The 25,985-nt window shown below is 32.9% G+C and overlaps 1 protein-coding gene across 3 annotated transcripts in view; it reads left to right on the top strand.

Moving 5' to 3' along the window:
* The window catches only part of LOC150099944 (multidrug resistance-associated protein 1-like), a 491,400-nt gene that overhangs the window by 78,390 nt on the left and 387,025 nt on the right, over positions 1-25,985 (top strand). For all 3 annotated transcript variants that reach the window (XM_090403119.1, XM_090403117.1, XM_090403118.1), the window contains 3 exons: positions 9,843-9,980; positions 17,119-17,235; positions 17,706-17,770. In XM_090403119.1, the coding sequence (XP_090259245.1) occupies positions 9,843-9,980; positions 17,119-17,235; positions 17,706-17,770 (320 nt within the window). The remainder of the gene's footprint in view (positions 1-9,842; positions 9,981-17,118; positions 17,236-17,705; positions 17,771-25,985) is intronic.

Below are 25,985 nucleotides of genomic sequence, written 5' to 3'. Positions count from 1 at the left end.
TCTTGCCACATCTCACTGCAGTTGTTTTGAACATTAGCTCCATTTCCTTTTGCCATTCATTCAATTATATTAACTGTGCTGCCTATAACTTTTTTTATAAGGTCACTTGGGATCAAATGGTTAAATGCCAAGAGAAGCTGATTTATCCTAACGTTTTCCATTGAATTACCATATTCTGTATAATACTATTTTTTTGAACTGACATCAGTTAAATCCGCAATGGTTATTCATTGTGATAAATTTTAAATTCTCCATAAATAAGAACTTTTATAGTCAGCTGGTTGACAGAGTGAATAATGTATCCACTCTGCAGCCAAAAGGCTGCAGGTTCAAATCCCACTGTGAGCATGGATTTGTGATTGTCTGTGGAAATACCAGTGGTGGTCGGCAGTAGATGCTGTTGGTGTAGTCGCAGTCAGTGATTGAATGGTGGAGATGAAGTTGTAGATCGGGTGCCCTCCCTCGATGAGTCCTTTGACTCCCTGGAGGTGTCAGATAATATATTAATTACATTAGTAACATTTTGGGATTTTCATCCTATATATCAGTGGTTACCTTTTTGAGAGAGACCACAGCTGAGTAAATTCTTAAGATGAGGGCCCAGTCCCAACAAATTTACTTGTAAATACCTTTCAAATTTTTTTTTTAAACTTCATACATTAAACTAACATAAGTATTAATAATTATGGCATAATCATAGAGTACATTTATGTATATGATGTGGCATGTTGATGAATATATAAAATTAAGTTAATATCAGTTATCACTGGACTAATGAAATCTTGTAGTGTATTGTAGTTTCCTCAGGCCAACATCATTAAATTTGTACTGATTTTCATTGACATATACCATTCTGATCACCAAAAAGTTATATTATTCAGTTTATTATTGATTTTAATAATGTCAGTTTTAAAAAAAAAAACTGAAAAATATTTATGCATTGTAACTCACCATAGAAGTCAGCTGAGCAGGGAAAGCAGCAAGATTTCAACATTTCAGTGAAACACTTATCACATACACATGCCAAATTTATGTATGTAATTTTATAAATGTATGAATCTCTCCATTCTAAATACTAGTTCCAATACTATTTTTTTGAATTTAAAAGCATAGCACTCTAACACAGCAATTATAAGTTATTGAGAAAGTTAAACTGTCAGTTTTATTACAACTGAGTTTCCAAGATTTTGGATAGGCTAGTGAGACTTTGTTGCTATTTTCTGTTTGCTTATTAATTCTGGATGAATTGAAGTGACAGCCAAACAAAGACAGTCAGAAAGTAGCAGGTGGTTCCTCTGTTTTGTTTTAAGCACAGTCATGGCAGAAAATGCAGTTTCACAAAGATGTGGTGGAAAAACAAAAATCTGATTGCTATTTCATTTCATGTAAATTTGTATATTCATTTTCATTCTTATCCAGGATTTCTAATTACTCATAGAATTAAAAGTACCTTCATCCTATGTCCAATAATTCAATAAGTTGAAGGGTTTTTTTTTTGTGGGAAAGGGCTGTGTTCTTTGTGTTCAAGAAAAGGGTTCACAATCCACATTTTGACTCTGGGGATCCTCTCGTTTGGGATGATACTTTTCAAATAGCAACATCTTCAAGTGGGCTGCAATAATATCTGAAACTGAATTCTGTGAAAAGAAATAATTTGCTTCCATAATATAATCTGAGTATGACTGAAAAATTTTATTTCTTTCTGTAATCATATTAAGCCAGAGTTTGAGTTTCTTCTTGAATAACTCAATCTTCTTCTAAGCATTAAATATTGTATCTGGACCCTAAAGTTTTAAATTCAACTTTATTATGTAAGAAAATGTTGCTAAGATATGCCAGCCTGGCTACCTATTCCCTTATCCTGGAAATAATGAGGCAGGTCACTTTTGTTATCAATGGGATACAGCTCAACTTTCTATCAGAGTTCATATAACCTCTTGAACTTTACTGCAGGACAGCCAACGTCTGAATGGAAAAGATATTGATCAGAGCCCATTTCATTGTACAATGTGTTTTTTTTTTTTTGAGGCCAGCTTTTGCCTATGAATGTAGCAATGCATTGACATAAGTTATTGCTGCTGTACTCTTAATTTTAATGACTAAACCTCAATTTCTGCCCTGTAAGATGGGTAGTGCCATCAGTACAAACTCCAATGCAATTTTTCCATTCAAGATATTTCTTTTCAATGAAACCATTGAAAATTTTCACTGTTGGTAATGTGCGTAGATAATTCAGAAACACTTAAATGTCTTCCTTCATGTAACTTTCATCACGATCAATTTATTGTACATACAGTAAATAAAATGCTGTTCTGTAGATTTGTCCAGTTGTAATGCAAACAATTGCAATTTTTTTTTTTTTTTTTCCCCAAGTTGTTTCTGAATCTTCTGCCTTTTAGCTGTATTATTTGACAATGTTTTTAGTTTTACTTGCCACAGACTGGCCTAATACTTCATTACAAGCAGCAATCAATGAAGGCTTAATGAGTTATTCACCAATGGAATATGGTCTTCTATATTTAGCCATGTGTAATGATATTAAATAGGATCTGTCAGAAGTGAAGTGTCAGTGGTTGAAGCTTGGGAAATTTTCTTTTCTATTTTAAGTGCAACTCTTTTATGCATAAAATGGGTTTGACTAGATCGGAATGTTTTGTGTTGATGTTGGGTAAGCTAGCTGCTATGCTTCATAACTTCATTTCCCACAACAGTAGCACAAATGGCACATTGAGCAATTGGTCAGTGTCAGGGCATTGTATGAAACCAAATTTTAAATAGCTATGCATATACTTGCAAGTAAATGCAGACTTTCTTCTGTGTGCTGGTAGTTTCTCCTTTTGTATATATCCTAGAGATTGCTCTGGAGGCTCAAGGTGGATGAATTGCTATTTGTCACAAACACCTTTTGATAAGAGATTTCTTAACACCAAAATTATTGATATTAAAATTTAAATCTGTAGGTCTATTACTTTAAAAAAAATCACAGCACTCGGGTTTCAAAACATGAACTTGCAAAGAAACTGTATTCAGTATTACTAGATTTGAGAACTGCATACAGACTACCTTGATCTTCAATGTCAGTAGAAAATTTTCTTTATACTTGCTGATTGGTCACTGACATTTGCATACAGATGTTTTTGAGAACAGAGGATATGCTGCCATTGTTATTGGCTTGCAGGCAATTTTTATGACCAATCATAAACAGTGGTATTCTCTTTCCAAAATTAACAATAATTCAATACTCCAGTTTCACTACTTGAGTTGGATTGCTATTGTCTGGAAATACTTCATTTCACTTTCAGGGACTATTCCTGTTGCTATACTTCTGTTTTAATAACTAAGTCAAGCATATTGTTAGCCCTTTCATAATTTGCTTGGTGGTTCCACATACCATTTGTATCAGAGAATGCTATGTTTAGCAAACATATTGCATATGGTTAAGCATCTGGAAGGATTCTCAATTAAAGATGAATATATGAGTCAAAATATACTGAGGCAGCTCAGAGCAATGTCATGGCTTAATAAACTAAGAATCATGCCAATATGAATAGTCAGGAAGAGATGTTTGAAGTATCAGACTTGCATATCCAGGTTCAGGAAAGTTGAGAGTTAAAAATGAATGGATAGCATTATGAAGCGGTAGCTTTAAACAATATATTGTGAAGGAATTCAATGCTCTGTGGCGAGTGTCATGGTTTCATAAAAGGTAGATTTTATATTTGGCAGCAGAGTTGGATGAAGGAAATAGTTAAACTGTGATATTGCTGGACATTACAAAGGCATTTGACATACTGCATCTAAAACTATTTCCTAAATTAGAATAAATAGGAATGGATAAGAGGCTGGTGGCAGGGATGAAGTTTGGAATAAATATAGGAATGGATAAGAGGCTGGTGGCAGGGATGAAGTTTGCTAACAAATAGGAATGGATAAGAGGCTGGTGGCAGGGATGAAGTTTGCTAACAAATAGGAATGGATAAGAGGCTGGTGGCAGGGATGACGTTTGCTAACAAATAGGAATGGATAAGAGGCTGGTGGCAGGGATGACGTTTGCTAACAAATAGGAATGGATAAGAGGCTGGTGGCAGGGATGACGTTTGCTAACAAATAGGAATGGATAAGAGGCTGGTGGCAGGGATGACGTTTGCTAACAAATAGGAATGGATAAGAGGCTGGTGGCAGGGATGACGTTTGCTAACAAATAGGAATGGATAAGAGGCTGGTGGCAGGGATGACGTTTGCTAACAAATAGGAATGGATAAGAGGCTGGTGGCAGGGATGACGTTTGCTAACAAATAGGAATGGATAAGAGGCTGGTGGCAGGGATGACGTTTGCTAACAAATAGGAATGGATAAGAGGCTGGTGGCAGGGATGACGTTTGCTAACAAATAGGAATGGATAAGAGGCTGGTGGCAGGGATGACGTTTGCTAACAAATAGGAATGGATAAGAGGCTGGTGGCAGGGATGACGTTTGCTAACAAATAGGAATGGATAAGAGGCTGGTGGCAGGGATGACGTTTGCTAACAAATATCAGAAGGTGATATATGGTGGAGTGTAATCAAGAGGCATGAAGGTTGCTAGTGGAGTATCCCAGGACTATATTAGAACCACTACTTTCATTCCTATATTAATGATTTAAAGAGAAAGAGGAGTGATATCTGGTAGTTTGCTAATGCAAAACTGCAAAGGAAAAAAAACAGCTGATAAATGTGATCTAGCTATCCTGCAAGATGAGAATGTTTTTAATAAATTGGCAGTGTGGGCAAAGGGCAATGGTTTTTCAATATAATATTGGAAAATGTAAGTTAATGCACTTAAGGATGAAAACATTCTGTACTTTGTATCATACCGGTGGTACTAGATTGCTAGAAGTTTACCAGACTGGATATTTGGGAGTAATGGTGGATAAATTTGAAGTTCAGAGGACATTTTTGTAAAAGTTGGCAAAACAACTCAAAGAATTACTTGATTAAAAACTTAGTTAAAGATTAGTTATTATCCCTCTTCATAAGGCTATGATTCAGCTGCATCTTGACAAATGTGCACAGATTTGGGGATCAGAACCTGGAGAGGATTCAGAAAAGAATAACCAGTCTGGTGACAGCAGTGTAAAGAGTTTGAAGGGATTCTGATTTCTGAGCAAACTCAGAAATCCACACAAACTTCTCAATGACAAATAGCAAACTAGAAGTCATCCACAAAATTATGTAAGAGTGTGGTTAGTAAAGGTAAGGACTAGATTTTTTTGCTTTGACAATAGTGAATGAAAAATGGATTGCCAGGTAAGTGTGCTGACAATGTGTTTAAACAGGTATAATAGGCATTGTGTAAATAGCAGCCAGTGTGGACCTCTTGCAATGAGACTTCCATCCACATGGAGATGCCTATTACTTTCTGTAATAAAGTTGTTTGGTTAAGGAAATAAACATAACATGTTATTGCTTTTCTTTGCAGACACTTGATAGGCCATGTGGAAATATTGTGAACACTAGAGTAAATGGGGATGGATATAAAGCTGCATGAATGAAAGGCAAGACTGATAGTCACATCTCCATTTATAATGGAGTAGAATCAAGACCAGTGATTAGAGGAAAATCAGTTTGATGCTAAATGGAAGAGTGTAAAGATGTAGAAATCTTGCAGGATGATTTTAACATAAATGCTCTGAGCTTTGGAAAATTGTTGCTATTTCACTTCAGTCTAAAAAGATTTAGTTTTGGTTATGTTGGGATTTTAGTACAAGAAATAAAATTAAGGATTTGTGAAGTGATGATGGATAGAAAGTAGAATTTCATGGAATATTACAAAAGGATCACTTTGATTTTGATAAACTTGCCATATATTGAAACTATTGTACTTAGTCATAGGTTGGGATAAAGTAGAGAAATTCAAAGAGAATATTCCATAAAGATAAGCTTATAGATTACAAAGTTCATAAGAAAAAAAGATATGTTACTTAAAGTTTTGAGATGAGCAAAGCATGAAGGATCACTGATAAATATGGCTAGCAAGGATGAAAAGACTATTTGCCTGGAGAGTGTTTCTCAACTGAGATTAAAGTATCTCAGTAAATGAGTTTAAGGAGAGGTATGACTGGCATTGTATGAATAATTAGTGTGCCTTCTACAATGATTAAAGCCATCATTTTTAATATCTGGCCCACACTCAAGGTCATGAAAACCTTATAGCATTGATGTCATGTGGGAAAGAGTTATTTAGAACAGCTAAGTGTTTTTTTTTTTTGATAAAGACAAGGTAAGGAAGGCTGTCCCATAGATTAGGTGAATGGAATAAAAGTAGAGAGAAATTGATCTAGCAAGTTTGGAGCTAGACTGTAAACAGCTGAACTGTGCTTATTCTTATTGTTTTAGAGGAATTATGCATAGCTGGTTCAGCAAAGCACTGAAGAAAGTATCTGGAGAATACAGAAGGCAGAAACTTTGTGCAATCAGTTAATTGCTGATGAACCAGTGTTAATTGACCCCAAACTTATACTAATTTTGTCATCCTGGTTGGCTGATTGCACATCTTTTAACAGGCTGAGTTTCAAATCCTGTTCATGGGCATAATGTTTGATTATCTAAATTGGAGATGGAATTTGAATTTCAAATTCCAAATCCAAGACCACTTATTCCACTAATTTCACAAGAGCGAATTAATTTCACTTACGTGAAATAATTTGATCTCTATTTCGAGATCAAATTATTTCATATATATTTGGAAGTCTGAAGTGCCTTGAAAAAGTTCACTTTGGTCTCTACAGTAGGGTTTCTGGATTATAAAAGTACAAAAAAAAAAAAAAGAAAACTGTCAGCCCACCAAACATGTAATGTACTTTTTGTGGTGGAATTTACATAACTAGGTAAATTAAATGTATAATTTACCTCATTAAGAAATTATTTCAAAACACTTCAACCATAAACCAATAAAATGCAGTGCAAAATTGGTTCAGTAATTTCACTAAATTAGAGAATTTCAAAAGGCTGATATGGAGTTGGCAGTTTGTAGATTTGGCAAACAATGAATCCCTCTCCCCCCTTTAAATTTGTTTAAAATTTTAACAAATGAATGAGAAATAGCAGTTTTAAAAGTTATTACAAGGGTAATATGTCCTGAATGATCAAAAAAATGGTGACTAAATCTGTGCAAAGAGTAGTTAACATGATAATAAATTTAGTTTAATCCTTTATCCAAGTATGAGCAAACATTTGCTCCTGAAATTATCTTCAGGACTGGGGTAGGATAGTATAACACTGGGCAATTCGTTGCAAAGGTGGACCAAGCTAACATCACTCCTATCTCAGTATCTCCCATAATGCAAAACACATCTCTTTGTGGATATGTATAACCTTGTGCATTAAGGGAAGGGCCACTACCCAGACTGGTTTTGACCTTTGAGGTCTCTTCAGTGGGAGCAAGGCCCAGAAGTGGAGATACCAGGCAGAAGCAAGTGAGGTCATCTTTACCTATAAGAGTTGCCAAAAGGTGTGCTACCTTTTTATTAAATTACTCTGGATTTAGACAAAGATGTTGAAAGAAGTTTATTTTTTATCTGTTTAGACTATAATAAATTTAGTTTAATCCTTTATCCAAGTGTGAGCAAACAAAGTTTGCACCTGAAAGTATCTTCAGGACTGGGGTAAGTTAGTACAACACCGGGCAACTCGTTGCAAAAGTGGACCAAGCTTTACATCACTCCTATCTCAGTATCTCCCATAATGCAAAATACATCTCCTTGTGGATATGTATAATGTTATGCATTAAGGGAAGGGCCACTACCCAGATTCAGCAGAATCATTCTCTTTTATAAAGAGAACCTCCCTGTCATTACTTGTCGGTGTGTTCAGCATCTAACTAATCTATTTTGCCAACCCTTTATGTCCTGAAATTCAGATCTATCCACCATCACCCCAGATTCCTGTCTTCAGCAATTTCTTGTAATCTGGTCTGGTACCAGGTGTCTCAAGCTTTGTTCATGGAGAGTGCAGCAGTGCAAAGTAAGGAAAATGAAAGCAGTGAGTGTGGAAGCAAGCGTGTGTGTGGGCACCTGAGGCAAGTGTGAGAGAATAGCCACAAATGTAGCATTTAAGGGAGATCATATACATTTTCTGTATAATATCAGAAGTACCAGGAATAGATTTTTGCATTAATGCAACCTTGCCAAAAGATAGGCATTAGACTTGGCTCAAACAGAATGGTTACAGGAAGAGAAGGGTTTAATATAGTATTTTTAGCAAGGATAGACAGGAGGGAAGTAGGATACTGCTGATAGATGGATTGCAGCCAAAAAGAGTACCTAGCATGTTGCTTCTTTTGAAGCATTCTGATGTTGAAATTAAGGACAATAGGGGGAAAATATTTATTCAATTCGGTGCTACTAATAGGCTGCAGGTTCCCATAGATAATATGGAAGACTTGCAGCAGCAGATTAGTAAAATGATTGTGGATTGAATAATTATGGGGACTTTAACTATGGAGACAGATTGGAGGGAAATAATTTCCACACCTTCTTGACTTGTACCCTAAGCACCCCCCCTCTGTCACATGCTGCTTCAATTACTTGAAGCAGCATGTGATAGAGGGGCTTAGGTATAAGTTTCAAATGTATTGCTGAATTTAGAAGCTAAAATTATAAAAACCTAAAATTTTTAAAAATTAAAATTTAAAGAAAAGGAAACAAAGCATATATGAAACCAATGACATGGTCCACTGGCTGTTTTGGTTGGAAAAAAAGTTAAATTTTTCTCAGATTTTTCCATTAAGCTTTGTTATTATATACGTAAGGGTTTATAGGACTAATGCAAGGAAATTGTTTCACCACTTGACTAGAGAGCAGAATGAGAACTCATCTCTGGTAAGTAAGAGTATAGTTACTAAGGGTGAAGACTAGATTTTTCATGAATAAAGTGGGTTGCCAGTCACTTGTGGATGCAGTGTCTGTGGGGTTTCAAGGAAAGATAGTGTAAATATTTTGGGTCTCCCATGATTGAGTCCTCCAACTCAATGGAGTTGATTATGAAAGTTTATTTTTCACTTGGTTAGAGTGTAATAAATTTAGTTTAATCCTTTATCCAAGTATGAGCAAACTCCCTTAATGCATAACATTATACATATCCACAAGGAGATGTGTTTTGCATTATGGGAGACTCCAAGATAGGAGTGATGTTAGCTTGGTCCACCTTTTGCTACAAGTTGCCTGGTATTGTACTACCTGACCCCAGTCCTGAAGATACTTTCAGGTGCAAACTTTGTTTGCTCACACTTGGATAAAGGATTAAACTAAATTTATTATAGTCTAGCCAAGTGAAAAATTAACTTTCAACATCTTTAAATCCAGAGTAATTTAATAAAAAGGTGGCACACCTTTTTTGGCAACTCCTATAGGTAAAGATGACCTTGCTATTGCTTCTGCCTGGTATCTCCAAGTCTGGGCCTGGTTCCTACTGAAGACCTCAAAGGTCAACTAGTCTGGGAGTGGCTCTTCCCTTAATGCATAACATTATACATATCTGCAAGGAGATGTGTTTTGCATTATGGAAGATCCTGTGATAGGAGTGATGTTAGCTTGGTCCACCTTTGCTACGGGTTGCCCAGTACTGCACTACCTGACCCCAGTACTGAAGGATACTGTCAGGTGCAAACTTTGTTTGCTCTCACTTGGATAAAGGATTAAACTAAATTTATTATTGGAGTTGATTATATTTGTATCCATGTTATTTCAATTGGTATGCTTCACATCCATTGTTTTGCATGAAGTAATAAAAATTCACTAATTGGGTGGTTGTCAGGATTTTATATTTTTAATTGCTCTTTGTAAAATAAGTTTCTTAATTTTTCAGATTCTGGCAATGGTAATATTTCTATGTGCTCGACGGAAAGGAGTGAGAGCATCTGTTGTCCTACCAACTTTTTGGATTCTCCAATCTCTATCATCAGGTCTTAAAACTTACTCAGATTTATTAAAAAAATATGAAACGGTAAGTGGATTTTCACTAAATAAGTATTTCAGGCCAGAAATTAACAGTAGGCCATCAGCATAATTGCAAGGTGAAGCTAGAACAAGGAGTGTTTTTATCCTGTTTATAGTGCTGAGCCACTGTACCAGATACTTACAAAATCAATAATTTTACAATTAATGCTAAAAGTAAAGTATTTGAAATACAAAATTCACCAATTTACATAATATAATACTGAGATTCAATTGTTAAAGGGTGGGGTAACACCATTGCTTCCTATTTATTAGAATGACTCCAAAATTTTGGCAATAGATAAGTAGTTATCCAGATTTAAGTTTTTGGGTGTAGAATTGCTCTTTAATCTCTCAAACATAAAATAGCACTGATGTAAAAGGTGAAGAATGGGCCAGAAGATATTATGATCAGTGTTCACTCCATGCTGAGCAAGGCCAGGTTTTTCTTAGTGATAGTTGTTTGTGACAATGTCCTGTTTGTCTAAAACACACTGATAAGTACACACTGAAAACCATTACATATGACTTGTATAGGAGCTTATGATCTAGGAATTGGCATTTAATTATATAAGCCTATCCCAAGAACAATCCTGAATCTCTATGGCTAGTCCCTATCCCATACATCATAGGCATCTTGAAGGCACTTTCAGTGGAAAAATGTAAGGACTAAACTACCTTTTCAAGATCTTTACAATTGCCTCAGATACCTCCAATGAGAGGAATTTGCTATAAAAGTTCAAGGTTGTTTTGGAGGTTAGGCTATGTGTCCAGGATGCATTTTAAACTTCTTTGAGATGAAGCCATTCTGTGGTATGATGTGCTGGGTGGTATTCAGATGTGCTGAGTGGTGTTAGAGAGCTTGAATTGAAGTAGATGTGCTTTCTTGAAGATTTGAAAATCCATATTTTTTTTAGATGGATGATAGGCTTAATCTTGCTATATATAGCAGCAGCAGCCTGTGAAAACTGTTTTATAGTAAACAGACATAAATATTCTAGATGGTGTACAGGAAAGTAGAATGTCCAGGAAGGCTAATTTCCCATCCTTTGCTTTTTCCATGGAGAAGTTGATGCTTGGGTGTTGACTGATTTTGATTAAGAAAGCAGGTGGAGCTGTTTCTGAATCTGGCCAGATGGCAAACACATCATCCACATAGCAAACCCAAAAGAAAAGTTGAGGCTGTATTAAAGAGAAGTCCTTTGAATGCTGAAAGTAGAAATTGGCAAGTAAAAGTGATAGAGGGCTTCCCATAGTGGTTTGTTTTTTATCTGTTTGTGGAATTGGTTTATGTAGATGAAAGCCTGAGTGCATGACAGTTCAACAGTCAAATTACCAGAAGAGTTCCCTCCAGATAAGTTTGAGAATGTCAGCCAGAGGTATGCTGGTAACCATTACTGACAAAACTGACCATAATATATGTAGATTAACTGCAGGGCTCCCATACAGGTCATGCATATGACCTGTATATAAGCTTATGATTTAGAAATTGGCATTTAATTATATAAGCCTATCCCAAGAACAACCCTGAACCTATATGGCTAGTCCCTATCCCATGCATCATAGGCATCTTGAAGGCACTTTCAGAGATCTGAAAAGATAGTTTAGTCTATTCTTCCCTGTCAGAATCTCCTGATTATCCTCCACGAAGACAAACCCCTTCCCTTGTTTACAAGGTTCAGTATAAGTGCCTCTGCTCCTATTTTAGACAAATAGGGCATTGGTCAAAAAACACATCACCAACAAAATTTGGAAAAATCTGCCCTTGCTCCAGCATGGAGTAGATATGGATCACAAATCCACTAGTTTACCAACATTTTACACTAGTGCCAGCTCAGGTTTGAGAGGCTACTTAAAGAGTTCTGAAGCACTTCTACAGTACAACTTAAATCTGACTGCCTTTTGCAAGATTTGGAGTCTCATCCCTTATAAATGGATTACCCCTTTTTTAATATAATGCTGTATATCTAAATTTTTTGCATTTCAGATTTAATTTTAGTTTCAGCTTTAATTGTAATCTCATTTGATTTTGTGACCACATATATGGTTGGTACTCCAGCACATGACTTGGTTCTGTAAATAGGATAAATGTTATTCTAGCTTCACTCTGTGATTATGTTCATGCACTGACCCATTAATTTCTAGAAATTAATGGGTCAGTGCATAAGAATAATCGCAGGGAATTCTAAACAGAATCAGAGGGAACTCTTCTGAAATATTTGCAATAATTATTCCTTAACCTTGTGAATATATATATATATATGTGTATATATGTGTGTATATATATGTGTGTGTATATGTGTGTATTCACAAGGTTAAGGAATAATTATTGCAAATATTTCAGAAGAGTTCCCTCTGATTCTGTTTAGAATTCCCTGCGATTATTCTTATGCACTGACCCATTAATTTCTAGAAATTAATGGGTCAGTGCATGAACATAATCACAGAGTGAAGCTAGAATAACATTTATCCTATATATGTGTATATATATATATAGGATATATTTATCCTATATATGTGTATATATATATATAGGATATATTTATCCTATATATGTGTATATATATATATAGGATATATTTATCCTATATATGTGTATATATATATATAGGATATATTTATCCTATATATGTGTATATATATATATAGGATATATTTATCCTATATATGTGTATATATATATATAGGATATATTTATCCTATATATGTGTATATATATATATAGGATATATTTATCCTATATATGTGTATATATATATATAGGATATATTTATCCTATATATGTGTGTATATATATATAGGATATATTTATCCTATATATGTGTATATATATATATAGGATATATTTATCCTATATATGTGTGTATATATATATAGGATATATTTATCCTATATATGTGTGTATATATATATAGGATATATTTATCCTATATATGTGTGTATATATATATAGGATATATTTATCCTATATATGTGTGTATATATATATAGGATATATTTATCCTATATATGTGTGTATATATATATAGGATATATTTATCCTATATATGTGTGTATATATATATAGGATATATTTATCCTATATATGTGTGTATATATATATAGGATATATTTATCCTATGTATGTGTGTATATATATATAGGATATATTTATCCTATGTATGTGTGTATATATATATAGGATATATTTATCCTATGTATGTGTGTATATATATATAGGATATATTTATCCTATGTATGTGTGTATATATATATAGGATATATTTATCCTATGTATGTGTGTATATATATATAGGATATATTTATCCTATGTGTGTGTATATATATATATAGGATATATTTATCCTATGTGTGTGTATATATATATATAGGATATATTTATCCTATGTGTGTGTATATATATATATAGGATATATTTATCCTATGTGTGTGTATATATATATATAGGATATATTTATCCTATGTGTGTGTATATATATATATAGGATATATTTATCCTATGTGTGTGTATATATATATATAGGATATATTTATCCTATGTGTGTGTATATATATATATAGGATATATTTATCCTATGTGTGTGTATATATATATATAGGATATATTTATCCTATGTGTGTGTATATATATATATAGGATATATTTATCCTATGTGTGTGTATATATATATATAGGATATATTTATCCTATGTGTGTGTATATATATATATAGGATATATTTATCCTATGTGTGTGTATATATATATATAGGATATATTTATCCTATGTGTGTGTATATATATATATAGGATATATTTATCCTATGTGTGTGTATATATATATATAGGATATATTTATCCTATGTGTGTGTATATATATATATAGGATATATTTATCCTATGTGTGTGTATATATATATATAGGATATATTTATCCTATGTGTGTGTATATATATATATAGGATATATTTATCCTATGTGTGTGTATATATATATATAGGATATATTTATCCTATGTGTGTGTATATATATATATAGGATATATTTATCCTATGTGTGTGTATATATATATATAGGATATATTTATCCTATGTGTGTGTATATATATATATAGGATATATTTATCCTATGTGTGTGTATATATATATATAGGATATATTTATCCTATGTGTGTGTATATATATATATAGGATATATTTATCCTATGTGTGTGTATATATATATATAGGATATATTTATCCTATGTGTGTGTATATATATATATAGGATATATTTATCCTATGTGTGTGTATATATATATATAGGATATATTTATCCTATGTGTGTGTATATATATATATAGGATATATTTATCCTATGTGTGTGTATATATATATATAGGATATATTTATCCTATGTGTGTGTATATATATATATAGGATATATTTATCCTATGTGTGTGTATATATATATATAGGATATATTTATCCTATGTGTGTGTATATATATATATAGGATATATTTATCCTATGTGTGTGTATATATATATATAGGATATATTTATCCTATGTGTGTGTATATATATATATAGGATATATTTATCCTATGTGTGTGTATATATATATATAGGATATATTTATCCTATGTGTGTGTATATATATATATAGGATATATTTATCCTATGTGTGTGTATATATATATATAGGATATATTTATCCTATGTGTGTGTATATATATATATAGGATATATTTATCCTATGTGTGTGTATATATATATATAGGATATATTTATCCTATGTGTGTGTATATATATATATAGGATATATTTATCCTATGTGTGTGTATATATATATATAGGATATATTTATCCTATGTGTGTGTATATATATATATAGGATATATTTATCCTATGTGTGTGTATATATATATATAGGATATATTTATCCTATGTGTGTGTATATATATATATAGGATATATTTATCCTATGTGTGTGTATATATATATATAGGATATATTTATCCTATGTGTGTGTATATATATATATAGGATATATTTATCCTATGTGTGTGTATATATATATATAGGATATATTTATCCTATGTGTGTGTATATATATATATAGGATATATTTATCCTATGTGTGTGTATATATATATATAGGATATATTTATCCTGTGTGTGTGTATATATATATATAGGATATATTTATCCTGTGTGTGTGTATATATATATATAGGATATATTTATCCTATGTGTGTATATATATATATAGGATATATTTATCCTATGTGTGTATATATATATATAGGATATATTTATCCTATGTGTGTATATATATATATAGGATATATTTATCCTATGTGTGTATATATATATATAGGATATATTTATCCTGTGTGTGTGTGTAGGATATATTTATCCTGTGTGTGTGTAGGATATATTTATCCTGTGTGTGTGTAGGATATATTTATCCTGTGTGTGTGTAGGATATATTTATCCTGTGTGTGTGTAGGATATATTTATCCTGTGTGTGTGTAGGATATATTTATCCTGTGTGTGTGTAGGATATATTTATCCTGTGTGTGTGTAGGATATATTTATCCTATGTATGTACACGTGTGTGTGTGTGTGTGTGTGTGTGTATATATGGATATGGATATACATATACATACATAATAATAATAATCCAGTTGCATTTAATGTCTTTTGTATTTGTAATATCTTTTATCACATACTTTTTGGCCATATGTGAATAGTTTTTATTTAAATACTTAAGTACATTAAACTTAATCTAAAAATTGTATGTGAAGAATTTATTTTAACTAATTAATAATGGAATCGCATTTTAATTAAATTTTTATCTGAGAATTTTGGGCTTTATTTCATAGCCATTTTCCTATACCCATTCTCTTATTTTTAAGCATAGAATTTCAAAATTCTATGCTTAAAAGAGAAATGCAATTGAAAGTGTGCTATGCAACTGATAGTGCATATCATTTTCTTATAATCATATTGAAAATGGCTAATAAAATTGAAAACAGCCCATAATTGTACAATTAAAAATATTTAAATTAACATGAGATTTTATTAGTTTTAATGAACACATTAAAACTAATTCTTTTGTTCTTTGATTGTGAAGCACATTAAAAAGTCTCACCCTGGGCAATGAAATTCATTGCCTAGAGTGAGACTGCTGGAGTAGCTTTCTGAATTCCAGAAAGCAAAAAATAAAATAAAATGCAAAAAAACTCTTAGCCCACCCATGTTATTAATGTACTAAATGTTTGTAGCCTTTCATGGGTAGGAGTCATAAATTGTTCAAAAACACTTTCAAGCATGGAATTTCAAAATCCTGAAGTGTTACATGGTGATCAGAATTCATTTCAGACAAATTATAGAGACTATAACCATGTTATAAATAATTACTTTAATTTCTTGACATTTTGACCTTCATATTAAAGTCATCTAGAGCAGCACTTCCCAAACTGGGCTGCATCCCCCTTGGGCCATAGGTTTTGTTGCAGGGGGGGCTGTGAAATAATGAAACAAATTTAAAATGTTTTAAGAGTAAGTAGATTTTTTTATCTTAAAAGAAATGTATTTAATTTTTATTATTTCTTTTTTGTTAATTTTTATATTTTAATGGAAAAAAAATCACACATTGGTGTTTCACATTTCATGTGCTTGTACTGCAAATGTACAATAACAATATATTTACTGTATCTATATAAAAATGAGAATGTATATGTAAGATGCTAAAAATGTAATATTTGCATTTGATTTTTGCAATATTTGTTGTATGTTTTGTATTGAATATAAATACAATAAATATGTATTAAGATTTTTTTTGAGGGGGCCATGAAATATTTTAATTTTTCCAAGGGAGATGGGCCTGACTTCAAGAAGTTTGGGAAGCACTGATCTAGAGTATACACAGACAATATTACATTTCAATCAGTATGCCTAAGAAACAATGATTTGATCAACTATTCTAGTGACCTTGTATACTACTCTTGTATACTCCAGGTGACATTAATATGAAGGTCAAAAAATGTTGGGAAATTAAAGTAATTATTTCTTACACAGTTGTCTCCATAATTTGTCTGAAATGAATAAATTTCAGTTTATCACTAAATTTTTTTTTTTGAAATTTTATACATCCTTAATTTTTCCCTAATGTTTTTATTAGGACCAGATACAACACATAATGGTATTTTCTACTCAGATGGTAACCTTAATATTAAGAGTGCTCCAGATGGTTCTGTCAGGTTTTGCAGAAAGTCCATCAATGCTGAGAACTTCATCAGTAAGAATTTTCACTATTATTCTAAAATTAATAAACATCAATTAGTTTGATTCATTGAAGTAACTATACAGTTTTCTATTATTACAAACATTTCAGATTAAAATATGTTGAAGAATAATTTGACTAAATTCATAGTAATGATTCATGGAAAGTGAAAGTGCTTCTATAGTAGTCAGCAGTGTAATGGAAACTTGGATTTCTAAGAATAAAGTTTCCTTTAACAAAATGGCCTTAGATGAAAGCTCAATTGGCCATTGAGCTTTCCATCTAAGCCTGTAGTAGGCCACTGGAATAATTATGTAAAGTATAATGGGATAGAATGATAGAGGAAAAGAGAATATAAGAGGATAATAAAAAAGGAAAATAAGCTAAATCTTCTAATAAAGGAAGTTTTATATATATATATATATACAGTAATTGCCTTTTTATTTCATTTTTTTCTTTTATTAACACTTCATTTCACTTTTCAGCAAAAAGTGTGCCCACTAGATGATGCTTCACTCTTTTCTCGCATTACCTTTTCCTGGATGAACAAGTAAGTCTCTTGCATATGTAGCTTATTTTGAATTGCTGATTTGAAGTTGCAAATTTTCAAATTTCAAAATGTTGCACTTTGCATCATTGCATTATCTCCTGTATTACCCATGGTTTTCAGATCCTAGTATGATCACTTATTAGTTTAACTCCTGGTAGTTATTTCCAAATTTATCTGTAATTAACTGTATATTTTAGTTTTAAACTCTTCCGGTAATTAGAATTTCTAAAGCATAAGCTTTGTATAGCTTCCTTTTATGAAGATGCTCTAACAACTCTTGATGGAATGTTGAGTACCTCCAACATTACCAACTTAAGGCTAATCTAATTAACAATTTTACTAATAGTTTTCTTTGCATATTATGATTTAAGTCTCCATGGAGGCGAGACTCATCATGGGAGACCCATCCTAGAAAGCAGTATCATACCACTCCTTGAACTCTTTGCCTGTTCATGCTCTCACCACTATCAGGCATTGCATTCTATGGTTCAACCCCCTTTATGCAAAGAAACCACTCCTTATCCTCTTGCTCACAACCTTTGTAACTTCCAAGGATGGCCCTCTTTGTCATCATTCTTTCCTGCTGTGCCACCAGGCAAAAAAATTCCCCATTGTCAACCCTGTAACTACCTCTCAACAGTTTAAAAATCTCAATCACATCACTTCTATCTACCAATCTCTGCAGTCCACATTCCCTCAGCCTATTTTGCTAAATAACATTGTACAGTCCTGATATAATCTTTATTTCTCTTTTTTTATTTCTTTCCATAGTTAATTTATCTCTTTCAAATTCTAGAGACCAAATTTGAGCACAAGTCAGTGTGGTCTGAGACGGGCTTTATATAATGGAATGACAACTTATATCTGCAAGTCAGCATCCTTCTCAATATTGAAGCAATCCTCCTAGGTTACCTTCACAACCTTTGCAGTATGTTCTTTGAATTTTAGGTTTCCATCAAACCTCTCCCAAATCCCTTGCCTCCCCACTTCCTCTAATACAGTTTGTCCAGAGTTATGCAGCCTCCCCTCACTATCCCATACTTCAAGGCTTTACATTTAGCTGCATTAAACTAATACTCCCATTCACTTGCTTATCTGTCCAGCTTATTCAAATCCTCTTGCAGGGCCACCATATCTGCACTGTTACTAATAACCCTTCTCAGTTTCACAACTGAATATCCTTGCAATCCATTAACAATGTCATTGATATAAATGTTAAGCAATGCAGGATCCAGTACTGGTCCCTGTGGGACCCCACATAACCTTTTGACTCCTCGATATTGCTTCCCCCCTATACACAACTGATGCCTATCAGATAGACAATCCTGAATCCAGTTCACTAACCCAACATCTAAATCCATGTGCTTTAACTTAAATATAAGCTTATGTAGTACCCTGTCAAATGCCTTTTCAAAATCCAAATAAATGACTGAATATGCCTTTCCCTCATTAACTGCTCTTGTCACTTTATTATAAAAGACAGTCATCTTGCTAAAACAAGCTTCCCTTGACAAATCCATGTTGACTCTCACAGATAACACTACCTTCATTTGTCTAGTTCTATAAATTATCCCTCATTAATTTCTTATACTCATACTATGCGGATGTTTTGCAGACAATGGTACAGTACGTCCAAAGGAAGCGTCCATTGCTAGCTAAAGAATGGCTTCTTATTGCACCATGATAATTCAAGGCAATATATTGCTGGTTGTGTAGTGGACGTTTTGCAGAAGAACAACATAGATATCCTACCACACCCTCCATACAGTCCTGATCTCGCACCGTGCGATTTGTGGCTGTTTCCTCAGCTCAAGAAACCACTAAGAGGCTGCCATTTCAAAAGCAACAAAGCATGTGTAAAAGCTACAGAGGCGGTTTTGAAAGAACTCTCAAAAAACAGACTTTCACATGTGTTTAAGAAGTGGATGCAACATTGGGACAAATGCATTGCGTCTCACGGTAGTTACTTCGAAAAAGACCATGTAAATGATGGCAATTAAAGGTAATCTGTTTTCTATATAAATATAGTCTTATAACTTATTGAACAGCCTCTACATTAAACATCCTTGAAAGAAAAGGTAATCGGATTTTAACCCTCTGATATCGTCAAATTCCTGATATATACCCTCAAGAGGTGTACAGGATATGATAGTACTACATGAAAAATTTACATCATTACTAACTACCTATCTACAATTTTCCTCCAAATCAGTCTGTTAAATGTTAATACTCTAGGTCATATATTTCTGTCTTCTAAGGCACTTTTTACTGCATTAATCTACCTATATCTTGGTCTTCCTCTGGATCTTTTTCCTGCCAACCTGGCAGAGAACACTTGTTTTGCTAATCTTTCCTTTCCCATTCTGATTAAGTGACCATACCACCTGAGATTAGCTCTGCTAACGCATTCCTGGATGCTGACAATATCGGGTTCTTTCCTAATATCCTCAGTTTTTAATGATACTGATGCCATCTGTTCATGACATTCATGTTCAAGACTCTTATATCTGCAGTCTTTGGTCAAGTGTTTTACTTCTAACCCAGCTCTCAGATCCATAAGTTAAAATTGGTTTAAACACTGTCTTGTATATAGTTAATTTAGTGTTTTGGCTAATTTCTCTCTTATTCCATATAAATTTATTCAGTTGACTTCTTACCATACTACCAGCTTTGATTCTGTTGTCTATTTCCATATTTAACTTACTGTCTTCACTAAAAATCGTGCCTAAGTAGCTGAAATGTTTCACTTGTTCTACAAGTTCTCCATTCACAATGCAGTTGATATTTTTAATGTTTCTGCTTATTTTCATTGTCTTTGTCTTTTTATTGCTGACTTTCATACCATATCTATTACAACAGTTATTCAGTTTAGTCCTGGAATCTTGCAGACTTGTAGCAGATCTATTTAGAAGTATAACATCTACAAAGAGCTGAGCTTAACCCCTCCAATTTTGATATCGGGTTTAATACCACTTCATAATGTGATCCATATAGATAATGAATAAGAGGGGATAATGTACATACCTGTCTGACATCAAATTAGTCGACTCTAAATTATCTGTATACAAGACAATGTTCAAACCAATTTTAACTTATGGATCTGAGACCACAGATATGAGTCCTGAGAAAGATTAGGGGCATGAACAGATGGCATCAATGGCAATATCATATTAAAAATGAGGATATTAGGAAAGAACTTAACATTGTTAACATCTAGGAATGTGTTAGCAGATCTAATCTCAGGTGCTATGGTCACTTAAAAAGGAGAGAGGAAAGATTAGCAAACAAGTTCATTGGCAGGAAAAAGACCCAGAGGAAGACTGAGATATAAGTGGATTGATACAGTTAAAAGTGCCTTAGACGATAGAAATATAAGATCTGATGTTGGAATCTTTAACAGATTGATTTGGAGAAAAATTGTAGATAGTAAGTAATGTAAGTTTTTCATGTAGTACTATTGTATCTTGTATACCTCCTAAGGATACATATTAGGGATTTGATGATGAAAAAACCAGTTATTCATTAAACATGAATATAACCAGGGAAATGACAGATATTAAGGAAAATGAAATTGAGCATGCCTGGCCATCTCTGTGATGAGTATAGTAATGATTGTGCAATGTCAAATGGGATTTCACAGGTTTCCAATTTCAATGGGGTAGTCATAATGTTATATAAGGGTAATTATGGGTATAATGGAATGTTGAAATAAATGTACAAAATTACAAGTATCAGGAATAAGGATGAGGAGTTTTTGGCATTGGTAAGCTGAACTTGGCCAAAAATTGTAGATATTACTGAGACTTGACTGACCGAAAATGTAGTTACAGGGTTAGAATGTAAAGGTTATTGTATTTTCAGAGAGGATAGAAGGAACAGAACAGGTGATCTATTGCTTGATAGCTACAGAATTACAACTAACAAAATTAGAAGTTAGAGGATGTTAGGTCTGAGGGAGATGGTTTATTTCATGCTATCTGGTGTGGGATATATGCAAATAAGACATGTTGGATGCTGCTGTATAGCAGCATTCATTTGGGCTGTGAATAACCTTGGTGTTCCATCAGACCCCTTTTATACTGATTAAAAGTCAGTGTAGTTTCACTGCATTGTTTATCATCAATCAGTACTTTGTCCAAGGACTTTACTTGATAGTATCAGTGACTGGTACCATCTCTGTTACAAGAGATGCTATGCAATTTTGTTCTGTAACTGCAGCAGTGAAGATGCCTTGACTCACTGTTCATATAGGATGGAGCACCACCTCACATTTGATTGCTAGTACTGCAAATGTTACAAAAACACTGCAGAACAGATTGATTAGTTGTGCATAGCCATTTTTGTTTGTTTGATCTCAATCCCTGTGACTTTTGGTTGTGGGCCTATCAGAAAAGAATCTATAAAACATGTTCCTGATTTAGCAACCTTGAAAGACAGAATGCATCATGTGAAGAAAATCAATGCAGATCTGTTGCATCCCACTGTAGAAATTGTCATTCACAGAATGCAGTTCTTAGAACAAACATTGAAAGGACATTGAACTACATCTCTAAGTTATATGAACACAAATTGATTTCTCTTCTAGCCATTACTGTTTACTTAATCCTGCCCCATGTGCTTATAGTGCCAAATGTTCCCTTCTGGCAGAATTTTATACTGTTTCTCTTGTAATAAAAATTCCATTTTCCAGAGTACTTAAACCAAATTTGGTTGAATTTCATCCAATACATTTTTCACTACTAGGCTCTTAATGCCTCTTTAATTATGGCCACCCTGTATTTTGAAAAAGTTACCAGCATCTAATCGATTAGTTTTATATTTATAAAAGCTGAACAAGATACTGCTCAGTTATGATACAGGGATATGTTGAGGTCCAGTAGAGGTTAACTGGTTCAGTTGAAGAAAATAAGAGACTAAGCATCTGAACAATAAAAACCTTAATCACTGGAGGGATGCTGAGGTACAGTGGTGAGATAATTGACAAACTACACTGGTTGTGTTACATTGGATCGGATGAAGAGAGCTCAAAGCTCTTTTCATCTAATATATGCACCCTCCTATAGATTTGAACATTCACCTCAGTCTGAGAAAGAACATGCTATAGAAACAACATGAATTAAGATAATTTCTAATGCTTCTCACAAAAGAAAAATGGGGAGCAAAATTTAACAATGGCCCTAATGAGTCATTTGGGAAACTTTCTAATAAAGTAACTAAATGAAAGAAAACTTAGATGAGCAAGCAGTATTTAGAAGGAACAGAAATGCTGTGCAGCTATTAGTATTAAAAGTGTGGAGAAAGCGATATAAAAATCGTATTCCTGCCTGCTTTCACTGTCAGTAAGTATTTTACAACGTAAAGCACTTAAGCCGTACTATGGAGTGAACAAGAACATCTATTACACAAAATATAATTGGTAATACAGCAACTGGTATCAGAAATTTTGGGAAACAGGATAATGGTACTAGACACTGAGCCAAGGAGACCTAATATCCCTGATCATCCTTATTTTGAAAGGAAGTAGATTTTATAAAGGAGAATAAGAATTTCAGTTTAAAGGTACAAAAATCAATAACTTAAAATTTTCAGATGAGTCATTGAAGGAGATGAATTAATAACATAGCTGAAATTAAGTAAAAAGGGAAAAGATGGGTTGATAAACATTGAAAAACTAAAACAATTTAACATCAGACAATTTAGATTAAAAAAATACTTTATAAAAGTTAAAGTAATCCTACAGGCAATATATTGAAATATAGTACTTTCCATGAGCACCATTCTATAGATATGCTCAGACTGAGGTGATTGTTCATATTTGAATGAACTGGCTGTAGAAAAAGTATGAATTAGATGCACAAGGTAACATGAGTTCTATAGAAAAGTTGGAAAGATACTCTAGGCCTCTAAGAAGGCTTCTGCAGGAAGGATGATGGGATAAAAGATGACCTTCATTTTCAGTAGAAAAATGGATGGATTAGGTGGGATAAGAGTTGAGCCACCTGGCAGTGGACTGAAGAGGAATGACAGAAAACAGTGAAAACTACATTAGATGCTAATGGCGTCTGGTGAAATGTGGTAATGTGAAAAGTTTTGTTGCTGTCAATCATGTACTTTTTTTTGGAGAGGAGAGAAAGGGGGTAGGGAAGGCTGACAATTTCCATTTACTGATATATTGCAAAACTTCATGATTTATATTTAATTTCTTCCAAGTAAGATTCTTACTACCATCACTACAACAATACTTATATTAAAATTTTTTTTTACTATTAATTATATACCAAACTCCCACATGAGATGTCACAAAAGCAATGTGTAGTGTCAACAGGTGATCAAGGAGAAAAATGTTTCAATGAGAGAAAAAAATGAAAAATTACTAAGCTTAAACTATATATTGATTTGAGTGGTAGCTTTTTTGTTGCATGTTTAGAGGAAAGTGGAGAAATGTACTAGTGAAGAGATGTTCGGATGGCATTAACTTATGATTTAGCATAGATGAGTTTATCAAAAAAAAAAAATTATGCATAAAGAAGGAGGCAGCCATAATTATATTCTGAACAGGGAAAATGTAGTGTAACAAGACAGTGTAGAATAGGCGTGGATATTCATGAAAGTAAACTTAAGCATTATTTATAAAAGTTATATAACTAAAGATAAAAATTGCAAAATATTTAAATTCAATAAATATATGTATATTACTTGTTTGATAAACATGCTGAACTAGACTATAGTATTAAATGTTTAGTGGGCTGCCAAATGAACATTTCGCTATGAACTATCATTGTCTTTGAACTCTGACAAGGCATGACCACTTTCCAAGCAGAAAAAACTAATACTTGCTTCCTTGCAAATTATTCTCTCAATTTCTAGAAATCTTTTCTTTTCCTTTCCCCTTAGTTATATACTTAAAATTTCCTCCATCAGTCATTTAAAATTCTTTAATAAAATTCTTTAATAACTTGCATCTGTGACATCCTCTCTTTTCATTATGCCTCTCAACCCCCCTTCCCCTTTTTTAATCTATCCTCAGTATTCCATAAACCTGTCATAGATTATTTAACTCTGGATTCTCCATTTTTCTTATCCCCAAGAAAAATCTATGAAATAGTCCAGATGTGGCCATATCAAAGCCTTATGAAGTAAAACTTTATCTCTGCTTGTCAGATATTCTTCAATAACTAGATAATTCAGAGTTGTTTTAGCCACTTTTGCAATATGCCCTAAGATTCATTTCTGTTCAACACATTCAAATATTTAATCCTGCCAATTTCTTGTGATCCAGTTCCTTGTTTGAAAGTTGATTTCAAAATGCATAGTCTGTCTTTGCCACATTAGACTGGTAGTCACTACTCATCTTCACATTGCCTTTTAACTGTCATTCTGGCCAGTGTTGTATCAACAAACTGAATATTTCTCCTCAGATCAATTAATTTATTAACCTAAAATTTAAATAGCAGCAGCAGCCTGAGTATAGTCCAGCAACACTAGTTATCTGCTTTCTCCTGGATTCAGCTTCTCCATAAATTGTCCATTAGCAACTCTTAGGTATATTACACAATTCATTATCCATTACCATTTGTCCTAGTGTGTAAGTTTCCTGTGGTATCCTGTCAAATGTCTTTGCAAAGTCCAATAGTATCATTATAAAGCTATAGTACTGTTACAAAACAAACTACTGGGCATGATCTATCCTTCATATCTCTAATAGTTGCTTTTGATATCTATAAACCATTTGACTAGGTTTGATGTAGGTGAATATTAAGAACTCAACTCCAATCTTACTCTGACTTTAACTGAGCTGCTAGATTATTTTGGTTGTACAACTCAGTGTTGTCTTTTTACTTTGTATGATCATTCATCAACCACTAAATACCTGTTAATTCTTCTCAGAGATAAATTAAGCTGACTCACAAATTCAGTCTTTAATATGCACTTGTTCCTCAATATTTTCTGTAAATATTTTCATAGTCATTGTTCACCAGAATTGGCATCTTCAACTTTTTTCCTAAAGTTTAAGCAGTAGTTATTTATCTTGTGTGGGAAGCTTTCAGTGTTAAAATCACATTATTGATTTAAGTAAAGTTTTTAATTAAAAAAAAAAATAAGCAAATTAAAACCAGTACTAATAAAAAAAAAAGGTTTTTTACACAAGACTAACTACATGTTAGATGTTATAACTTCCTAACTGTTTTATACAAATGAAAACTGAGGCTGAAAG

This window comes from Typopeltis vanoorti, chromosome 13, assembly GCF_054136105.1.
Source record: "Typopeltis vanoorti isolate ZY-2024b chromosome 13, IOZ_Tvanoo_1.0, whole genome shotgun sequence".
Lineage (NCBI taxonomy): Eukaryota > Metazoa > Arthropoda > Arachnida > Uropygi > Thelyphonidae > Typopeltis > Typopeltis vanoorti.
This window is presented reverse-complemented; position numbering and strand designations above follow the sequence as displayed.